General features: G+C 35.8%; 1 protein-coding gene across 5 annotated transcripts in view; it reads right to left on the reverse strand.

Moving 5' to 3' along the window:
* Ccdc88a (coiled-coil domain containing 88A) overlaps positions 1 to 11,319 on the reverse strand; it is a 134,317-nt gene that overhangs the window by 62,243 nt on the left and 60,755 nt on the right. For all 5 annotated transcript variants that reach the window (XR_003845015.1, XM_021210606.2, XM_021210605.2 and 2 more), the window contains exon 8: positions 3,366 to 3,538. Coding sequence is in view for 4 of the 5 variants with exons in the window: in XM_021210606.2 (XP_021066265.1) it covers positions 3,366 to 3,538 (173 nt within the window). In the remaining variant the exon portion in view is untranslated. The remainder of the gene's footprint in view (positions 1 to 3,365; positions 3,539 to 11,319) is intronic.

The following is an 11,319-nucleotide window of genomic DNA, read 5'->3' on the forward strand; positions in this document are numbered from 1 at the left end:
AACACAAGAGTAGGTCACAAAACCAAAGCCTCTGGAACGTTTTGTTTGGGGATCTCTCATTACCACACAGTCTGTAAGTGTGCCCCATTTCTCAAAATGTTCTCTTAAGCTATCATCTGTGGTTTCAAAGCTCAGCCCACCAATAAACAGCTTCCTCAGCTGCTCAGGCTCCTTTGGATCATGGCCCTCCTCCCCCCGGCGGCGGCGGCGACGGCCGGAGTCAGGCTGGGGGCGACCGGGCGGCGGTTTTACCTCCATTTTGAGACCGGACTCGCCTCTTCCAACTCGAGTTCAATATCAGGTGACCATTTCTTAACTGAAGTGCTGTAGATGGCTCAGCAGCTAAGAGCAGTTGCTGTGCATGCAGAGGGCAAGGGTTGGTCAGCAATATATCTAAATTTTTAATAATTTTTTTCTCTTTGAACTGCCAACCTTCTCAAATTAAGCTAGCACTTGCTCTTTTCTGCCTTCTGTTGTCCAATAATAGAATGCATGTAGAGAGTAGCCTACCTTTTTTTTTTTTTTTTTTTGTTCCCCGCAAGAAAGGGTTTCTCTGTATAGCCCTGGCTGTCCTGGAACTCACTTTGTAGACCAGGCTGGCCTTGAACTCAGAAATCCTCCTGCCTTTGCCTCCCGAGTGCTGTGATTGAAGGAGTGCGACACCACCGCCCGGCCGCCTACTTTTATACAAGCTCATATGCTTCCCTGTATCCAAAACCCACAAAACTCTTAATGGTAGAGGTATTCCCTTTGATAAAAGAAATATAATTTATAATGCTTTATTTAGTGGAGTCATTATTAAAAAGCATGTGTTATATGTCTGAAAATTATTTCTAAAAGGAAAATACAGTCTTTAAGATCCTTGCTATCAACTGCCAAACTGCCCTGCTAAAAGATTATTAACATCAAGCAGAGAATGAAGGTGCCTATATATGACCAGCAAGATGGCACAACAGGTAACAAAAAGTGCTTGCTCTCATATGTAACAACCACACAGTAAATGGAGAAAATTGGTTTCTCCCACTTGTCCTCTGATTTCCACATGGACACTATGGCACATGTGTGCACCAGCATACACTGCACAAACACACTCATAATAAAATTTCTTTTAAAGGTGGCTATAGACAAAACAATTTAAGAAGTTAAAATGTTATTACTTTATTTTTTATTTTTCAAATACTAAGAAGTGCGACTTAAATATCTTATCTGTAAATTACTAGCCCCTATAATTTCTGCCCTGTTTATTAATTTGTTCAAGGAGGGTAGCCATGTGTCACAATGTACAGATGAAGTCAGAGGCCAACTTGAATGAGAAGGTTCTCTCTTCCCACTATGTGGCTTCTGACCAGACTCAGCTTGTCAGGCTTAACCGCAAGCTTCATCTTGTTGGCCCTCTTATTCTTTAACTTTCTGCAAGTTTGTCTTTTTATAGATTACAAGTTACTGCTTTTGTCATTAATAAGGTATCAGTTACATGGTATAACACAGAGGAACCTGAAAGACATTATGATAAAAAAGAAGGCTATATATTGTATGTTTTATTTACATGAGTGTCAAAAACAGGCAAACCCATGAAAATATGAGATTATATTGCTAAGATCTGAGGACAATTATTGTATAATTATTGTGATTTTGCACATAATTACTACACAACTTAAAAACCTTTTCAAATGTTACTCTTTATAAAAGGATGAATTGTCAGATACTGAATTACATCTTAGTAAAAATGTATTTTCTTTTTTAACAAAATAATTAATCATATTAAAGAAACTCTAAAACATGGAATCAACTGTACCAGAAAGATCAACAAAGTCTTCAATAATATTAATTGTGGTATAAAATGTTTAACTTATAAAGAATTATTTATTCCATCTAATCATAAATTATATTTGTACTTTATAAATAAAAATCAATTACATTATTTGGTATCACATATAAATGAGCATGTATTGGTTACTAAATATTAGTAAAAATATTTGTAAATATTAGAAAAATGATATTCTAATTATTTTAGTTTCCATTAGGTATAAAGCAATCTAGACTTTTTTTTTTTTTAAAATCAAGATTTCTGCAGCTAATCCACTGCAAGAAATATCTGTCCCCTTTATAACAAAAGAAACTACATGCCATCTTAAGAAATATACAAAAGAATATATTTTTAAAGATATTATATGGGATTTTATGAAATTCTAGTTACTAAACATACTTGCTGCATGCATCTGGTATCTTCACTCACTTAAAAATATCCACTTACATGTTTAAAACATTACACATGAAACCAATTTTTGTCAATCTCCTCAAGGTTGTTTGAATTTTTAATATATTCCAAGGCCAAGTAAATTCTATTTCAAAATTAAATTCTAACAATGCAAAATGTTAAATGAATTCACAGCCATTACTACAATTCTAATTGCACGCTTCAGCTAAAGACTAGAGAAGATTGGGCTAAATTATATGGAAAGAACTAGTGTTCACTGTTTAGGCTATCCATTAGCTGCCAGTCAAACTAATAACAGCAATCTCTTCCCTAATTTTCCTGGTGCAGCTGTTTATAGAATATCCCGGGCGTAGTCACTTCAATAGATAAATAATAATGCAGACATCCACAAAAGAAAGCTGAATTTTTTTTCAAAATTTTTACAGAAGACTATTTAATGCATTTTTACCTTGCATATCTATTTCACTTTAAAAAGTTACTTTAAATAATATTTTAAAAATGTAATGACTATACTGTGTATTTCAATTTAAAGTCTAAATTCTGAAGCTCAAATTCCAGGAAAACAAATTTTTAAAAGGAGAAAATGCATAAATCAAAAATCTTTTGTTCTCCTTAAAGAACAAAATTCAAAATCTTCAGCAAAGATCAGTCATGCTTTTACTTGTAGTTCACCCAAGAATGAATATGTAAAATTTATACTGTATTTTCTGTAATGAGCTTTGGTAAGTAAGTACAGTTTTTCAATGCTAATAAATTCTGAATATTTTACTAAGTAGATAATTGGAATTTCAATGACTTAATGTAGGCAATATGTATAAAATTATTTTTGTAATATCATATGCCAACAATTCGGTCCTTGAAACATTGTCATTATTATTCTTACTATTGAGACAGGGTTTCACATAGCCTAGGCTAAGCTTACACGTACTTTGTACCTGAGGATGCTCATAAATTGCTGGGATTCTCCTGCTTACACTTCTTGAGTACTGGCCTTACAGGCAAATTTTTCTCATTTTGAGAAACACTAATAAAAATGTGACTTAGGTTAACATTTGAGGACAACTGGTCTATTGTCATACTTAAAATACTACTAAGGTCATCCTTATGACCACATTACCTCAATGAACACTGAAAATCAGAGACTTACAATTCCTGCCTAAGTCTTCGGATCTTGGCTTTAGCATCAGCCAGTTCCACTGAGAGATGCTGTCGACTTTCTGTTCGCTTCATGCCGGGAGAACCACAGGGTGACTGTGCAGATGAAGAGGCATGGGGTAGAAAATGAACACCATCTCGCTCTTCAGAGAGTTCTACAATAGTCTAAGAATTAAAGGGGTAAACACAGAATCAGTTTTAGTGTTCTACACATCAATAACCTATACACAAAACTAATCACTAGGTATTTTACAAAATAAAACTCACTGATCAAAAGCATCTCAACTCTGCCCAGAGTGGTAGTGCAAGCTCTTAAACCTGGCCCTTGGGAGGCAGACAGACACAGGTGGAGTAATGTGAGTTTGAGACCAATAGCAAAAACATTTTAACTTTGTCATATTTCCTGCCATTTTAAGTTTTATTCAACAGTTCAAACATGAGCTACTTAGCGATAACATTAAAATACATCAATGCATTCTTTTCTTTCCCTAGATTTTTTTATAATCACTTATGACAAAATAATTAGATAACAACTGTTGGAAAGGCATAAAAAGACAAAAGAAAACAACCCCAAAAGGTAATTTGTCTAGCTATCCAATTATGATAGCCAGTAGCACAAGTGGGTATTTAATAAAAATTTAAACAGCTCAAAATTCAGTTCTTTAGTTACATCTTTTGAATACAAAATTTATCTCTCTACTAATTGTTGTGATACTGGACATTCTAGAATATGATCTTGCCCCCACTGCAGAATCAGGCAATACTGTTATAGAAATTTATAATCCTAGCAGAAGTAATCTCTAGAGAAGATAAGACCTTAGAGGCTGTTGTTTCCCTGGAGGTCAGATGACTGAGGCACAAAGATTATATATGCTTACACAAGTAGCTAATATCATTTTGATACTACACTAGCTGTTCCTTTCATGGTTTATAATACTGTACTACTTCTTACCTCAAAGCTTCCCCAATTCCTTTCTCCAAAGAGTTCCAGTGGGGCACAACTCTTTTGTTTTCCTAAACCTCTCCTTTATAGATTAAGTATGTAGTTGATTTATATTTTATATAATCATGTTGCTCCATTCTTCTAATTTTCCTTTTCTTTACTGGTAAATTATTTTATTCTAGACCATTTTTTTGTTAGTGTGTTTTACTTTAAACTTTCTCAGGCAAATGAACCCATCTTGTAAGGCAATTTTAATTGTGCCCCAGACATACATATGGGGTGGCGTTACTATTCTGGGACCATGAAATTGCCATCCTTATTCCTCATCACTTGTTCTTTATTTAATTTTTTTTAGATATTTGTTCATTTTATTTTACATGTGAGTGTTTTGCCAGAATGTATGTGTACCATATGCATGCCTAGTGCCCATGGATTCCCTAGGACTGAAAGTTATAGATAGATATGAAACACCATATGGGAGCTGAGATTCAAACCTGGGTCTTCCACATGAGCAACAAGTGCTTTTAAATGCTGAGTCATCTCTCTAGCTTCAATTTTTTTCTTTTTTTTCTTTTTGGTTGTTGTTGTTAAAACCACCTGCCAGGATTCATTTCTTTGTCCTTGGGAAATATCTCTGTCTTCCGGCTTGCAACTACTGCTTTCACAAACTTCAGAGAGTACTGTCCCAGTTCTTTGTCTCTCTATAAATCCATGTCTGCTATTTATTCAATAAATAAATGTAAGTTTCTCTAGTACAGAAACCAACCCCTTTGTAGTGTGTTTCCTTTACTATCATTGCTCCTATGTGACCATGCCTACCCTTGAATGAAGTTTTTTTTATCATTCAACTGTCTCCTTTGGTCAATGTAAGAGTATCTTTAACTACTCTATAGTTCCTGCTCAGTCTAGAACTATAGCGCTAGTCTTTTTCTCTTTTGTTAATTCTTCCCTCCCTCCCTCCCGCCCCCCCTCTCCTAGACATAATTTCTTTGTGTACTTTGTGTAGTCCTGGCTGTCCTAGAACTTGCTCTATAGACTTGAATTCACAGAGATCCCTCTGCCTCTGTCTCCCAAGCGTGGGGATTAAAGGCATGCATCATCACCACCTGGCACAATTTTCTTAAGTATCCTTTCTCACTTTTAATTTTAAAATATCATTTTTATTGTCTGACAATGACTTATACTTTTTTTTGTAATATTCTCCAGCAAGATCTCATTTAGCACTTTATTTTTCAATAAAGTTCTAATTTAGACATAAGAAACTGAGTCACCAATGATACAATATGTACAATAGTACAATCACAATTAGATTCAAATTGAAATAAGTATTTTAAATGTGAATTTTGTATAAATGTTCAAATAAATTTTTACAAAATAAAATTCAAGTCTGACTATAGCCATATATTTCATTCTGGTTTTCTTCTTTGTTTATATGCAGGCAGGGTTTTATATAACCCAGGCTAGTCTCAAACTTGGTAAATACCCAAGGCTGGCTTTGAATTCCTAAATGTCCTAACTCTACCTCCACTGTTCTAAGATTACAGGTGTGCAGCACTATGTGTAACTTCTTGATTCCACTTCTAAAGTGACAGAACTTGAAGATAAAAACAAAGTATTGGGCTGGAGAGATGGCTCAGTGGGTAAGAGCACTGACTGCTCTTCCCGAAGGTCCTGAGTTCAAATCCCAGCAACCACATGATGGCTCACAAACATCCGTAATAAGGTCTGACGTAATAAGGTGTGTCTGAAGACAGCTACAGTGTACTTAGATATAATAATAAATCTTTTAAAAAAAACAAAGTATTACTTGGTATGAGATCGAACCATCTGTTTTCAAGGAAGATCTCACTACTTTGTAGTGATCCTTTTATTGACATATATTTTTGGGCAAACTGCCCCATAGAGACTTTGTAAATGATTTCTTTGCTCCTGTTTAAGCTTCAAACTGAAACTGGTATAATTGCTTCTTGACAAACGACCTCTTCTCCAACTAATCACCTACAATTAGTCCATTATTATACATTTTCCACTCAAAACATACTCCTCATTACAGGATTTTCAATATCTTTCCTATATTTTTCCTTCCTGTTTTTCAAAGATATGTATATACACAGCTTTTTCTATGTAAACACACAAAATCCTTTTCCTGTTACTGAAGATGACTGACTTTCCATGTACTTGACACATGCCTATCTCCCACCCTGAAACACATCCCAATTTCCCTTTTTTTGACAATGCCAGTTCTCCATAGTAGGCAAAGGTTTCTAGAGTCAATATTTTTATTCATTTTTCCATTTTCTTAACTATCTTTAATTTTCTTAACATTTCCTGATTTTTAATAACAGTATTACATTTAATTTATTAATATATATTAGTAATATATAAATATGTAATTAATATATATTTAATAGCACTATTATATTAAACAAATGATATTTAACATTTGATTACTATACAAACATATTAGTACTTAATTGTATAATAAGCTTTATTTCTACTTGCAATAATGAAGACTTTTCCCTCAATAAACCAGAAATACTCTTTGTTACTCCTTCTTTGTATCTTTCATCCCCTCATCTAGCATAGTATGGAGCACAAGATAAAGTATTGAAAAATATTTAAGTAATATACAAGTAATGTAGAACAAGGAAAAGTACAGCTGTCCATGATGAGTATAAGCCAATAATCAACTGATCAGGGCAGCCTGAGGCTATACTTTATTGAGTACAGTCAAAACATAATGTAATAATATGCAAATAGGATATAATGCTCTCTTTAAAGCAAGGTTTTCTTTAAAAACTGGTTTTCTTTTACTAACACTTACAAATAAACTGGCCTAAGGAACACAGATTTTGCTTTATTAAGGTAATTTCTTCTTTTTTTTAAACAATAAGCATTGTTTTATTTTCTTTATGTGTAATTAATTTCTTTTTTATGATTATTATTTTATTAGATATTTTCTTCATTTACATTTCAAATGCTACCCTGAATGTCCCCTATACCCTCCCCCTGCCCTGCTCCCCTGCCCATTCACTCCCACTTCTTGGCCCTGGCCTTCCCCTCTATGAGGCATATAAAGTTTGCAAGACCAAGGGGCCTCTCTTCCCAATGNTGGCTGANTANGCCATCTTCTGCTACATATGCAGCTAGAGACANGAGCTCTGGGGGTACTGGTTAGTTCATATTGTTGTTCCACCTATAGGGTTGCAGACCCCTTCAGCTCCTCGGGTACTTTCTCTAGCTCCTCTATTGGGGGCCCTGTGTTCTATCCAATAGCTGACTGAGCATCCACTTCTGTGTTTGTCAGGCACTGGCATAGCCTCACAAGAGGCCACCATATCGAGGTTCCTTCAGCAGAATCTTTCTGGCATGTTCAATAGTATCTGGGATTGGTGGCTGATGATGGGATGGATCCCCGGGTGGGGTAGTCTCTGGATAGTCCAAACTTTGTCTCTGTAACTCCTTTTATGGGTATTTTGTTCCCTATTCTAAGGAGGAATGAAGTATCCACACATTGGTCTTCCTTCTTTTTGGTTTTCTTGTGTTTTGCAAATTGTATCTTGGGTATTCTAAGTTTCTGGGCTAATTTCTTCTGGTTTCCATCGAAATTTAGGTTTTTATAACTTAGAGAAAACAATTCTTAAAAAGGATTTTAATTTTAATCCTGTTTTAAAATCTTTAAGACTGGTTGAACACATATGAATTACATTTGCTACCTTTATGTCTTATACTTACATACTTATAGATGTGTCTGTATCTGAGGCTTAATAAGCTTAATAAGCTTGCCATGACATTATGGAAATTTGTCATTAGAGGGACATAAGTGTGATATATGCAAAGATAAAAAAGTAAGCGCTTAGCCTAGAGCCAAATCTCTGCCACAGGGTTCTATACCCAAAGAGCTCCAGGAGAGAGCTACCCTCCCAGGAGTGCAGACAGGCCTGTGAGTACAGGTAGGACCACCTCTGCTACTCAGAGGAACTCACTTGGAAACCCGAGGACACATGAACTAAGGAGCAGCCTGGGAAAGGAGCCTTCTGGTTTCCTTTTGCGCCTGGAGCTAATCCTGTGCCATAGAACTACAAAATCATATACCACCAGGAGAGAGCTGGTCTCCCAGGAGTGCCTATCCACCTGCAAGCACAGGGAAGACCACCACTTTTCTTCAAATTCCTGGCCCAAGAGGGATCCTCACAGAGTCATCAGGACACAGGAACCAAGGATCAGCTGGGGACAGGATCCTTCTGGTTTCTGTCTGAGCCGACCCTGTACCACAGCTCTCCATACCTAAATTCCTCTTGGAGAGAACTGGTCTCCCAGGAGTACTGACACACAGGCTTGCAGGAGGGACAAGCCACAGTCAGAGACACTAAGACTAGGTAACGCCTGAGATAACCAGATGGTGAAAGGCAAAGGCAAGAACATAAGCAACAGAAACCAAGGCTACTTGGCATCATCAGAACCCAGTTCTCCCACCACAGTGAGCCCTGGAACAGTGTTTTCCCAACATACTGGAAAAGCAAGACTTTGATTTAAAATCACATTTCATGATGATGATTGAGGACTTTAAGAAGAACATAAATAACTCCCTTAAAGAAATACAAGAGAAGACAGGTAATCAGGTAGAAGACCTTAAAGAGGAAACACAAAAATTCCTTAAAGAATTATAGGAAAACACAACCAAATAGGTGAAAGAACTGAACAAAACCAACCAGGATCTAGAAATGAAAAATAGAAAAAATAAAGAAATCATAAAGGGATACAACCCTGGAGACAGAAAACCTAGGAAAGAGATCAGGAGATATAGATGAAACCATCACCAACAGAATACAAGAGATGGAAGATAGAATCTCAGGTGCAGAAGATACCATAGAAAACATTGACACAACAGTCAAAGAAAATACAAAATGCAAAAAGCTCCTAATCCAGGAAATCCAGAACACAATAAGAAGACAAAACCTAAGGATAATAGGTATAGAAGAGAGCAAAGATTCCCAATTTAAAGGGTCAGTAAATATCTTCAACAAAATTATAGAAGAAAACTTCCCTAACCTAAAGAAACAGATGCCTATGAACCTACAAGAAGCCTACAGAACTCCAAATAGACTGGACCAGAAAAGAAATTCCACCCGTCAAATAACAGTCAAAACACCAATTGCACAAAACAAGGAAAGAATATTAAAAGCAGTAAGAGGAAACGGTCACGTAACATATAAAGGCAGACCTATCAGAATTACACAAGACTTCTCACCAGAGACTATGAAAGCTAAAAGATCCTGGGCAGATGTCATACAGATTCTAAGAGAACACAAATGTCAGCCCAGACTACTATACCCAGCAAAACTCTCAATTACCATAGATGGAGAAAAAAGTATTTTCCATGACAAAACCAAATTTACACAGTATCTTTCCATAAATCCAGCCCTACAAAGGATAATAGATGGAAAACACCAACATAAGGAGGAAAACTACACCCTAGAAAAAGAAAGTAATCTTTCAACAAACCCAAACTATAACCACACAAATATTAAAATAACATAAAAAAGAATAGGAAACCACAATCACTATTCCTTAATATCTGTCAACATCAATGGACTCAATTCCCCAATACAAAGACATAGACTAACGGACTGGATACAAAAACAGGACCCAGCATTTTGCTGCATACCGGAAACCCACTTCAGTGACAAAGACAAACACTACTTCAGAGTAAAGGGCTGGAAAGCCATTTTCCAAGCAAGTGGTCCCAAGAAACAAGCTGCAGTAGGCAATTTAATATCAGATAAAATTGACTTTCAACCAAAAGTCATTTAAAAAGATAAGGAAAGACACTTCATACTCATCAAAGGAAAAGTCTACCAAGAAAAATTCTCAATTCTAAACATCTATGCTCCTAACCCAAGGGCATCTACATTCATAACAGAAACTTTACTAAAGCTCAAAGCACACATTGCACCTCACAATAATAGTGGAGGACTTCAACACCCGAATCTCATCAATGTACAGATCAGGGAAACAGAAACTAAACAGAGACACAGTGAAACTAACAGAATGGATTTAACAGATATCTATAGAATATTTCATCCTAAATCAAAAGAATATACCTTCTTCTCAGAACCTCATGGTACCTTCCCCCAAATTGATCATATAATCGGTCACAAAAAGTCCTCAACATAAATAAGAAGATTGAAATAATCCCATGGATCATATCAGATCAGTACGGATTACGGCTGGTTTTCAATAGCAACAAAACCAACAGAAAGCCCACATACACATGGAAGCTGAACAACACTCTACTTAATGGTAACTTGGTCAAGGAAGAAATAAAGAAAGAAATTAAAGACTTTTTAGAATTTAATTAAAATGAGGATACAACATACTCAAACTTACGGGACACAATAAAAACAGAGTTAAGAGGAAAACTCATAGCTCTGAGTGCCTTCAAAAAGAAACTCTGGGGAGCATACACTAGCAGCTTCACAGCGCACCTGAATACAGCCAAGAGGAGCAGACTGCAGGAAATACTCAAGCACAGGCCTGAAATCAACCAAGTGGAAACAAAAAGAACTATACAAAGAATCAACCAAACAAGGAGCTGGTTCTTTGAGAAAATCAACAAGATAGATAAACCCTTAGCCAGACTAATCAGAGAGTATAGAGACAGCATCCAAATTAACAAAATCAGAAATGAAAAGGGAGATATAACAACAGAAACTGAGGAAATTTAAAAAAAATCATCAGATCCTATTACAAAAGCCTTTACTCAACAAAACTGGAAAACCTCGATGAAATGGACAATTTTCTAAACAGATACGAGGTATCAACATTAAATCAGGATATAGAAACCATCTAAACAGCCTCATAAACCTCTAAAGAAATAGAAGCAGTCATTAATAGTCTCCCAACCAAAAAAAAAAATGGTTGAGAAACACCTGAAAAAATGTTCAACATCCTTAGCCATAAGGGAAATGCAAATCAAAACAACCCTGAGATTCCATCTCAC

This window comes from Mus pahari, chromosome 13, assembly GCF_900095145.1.
Source record: "Mus pahari chromosome 13, PAHARI_EIJ_v1.1, whole genome shotgun sequence".
Taxonomy (NCBI): Eukaryota; Metazoa; Chordata; class Mammalia; order Rodentia; family Muridae; genus Mus; species Mus pahari.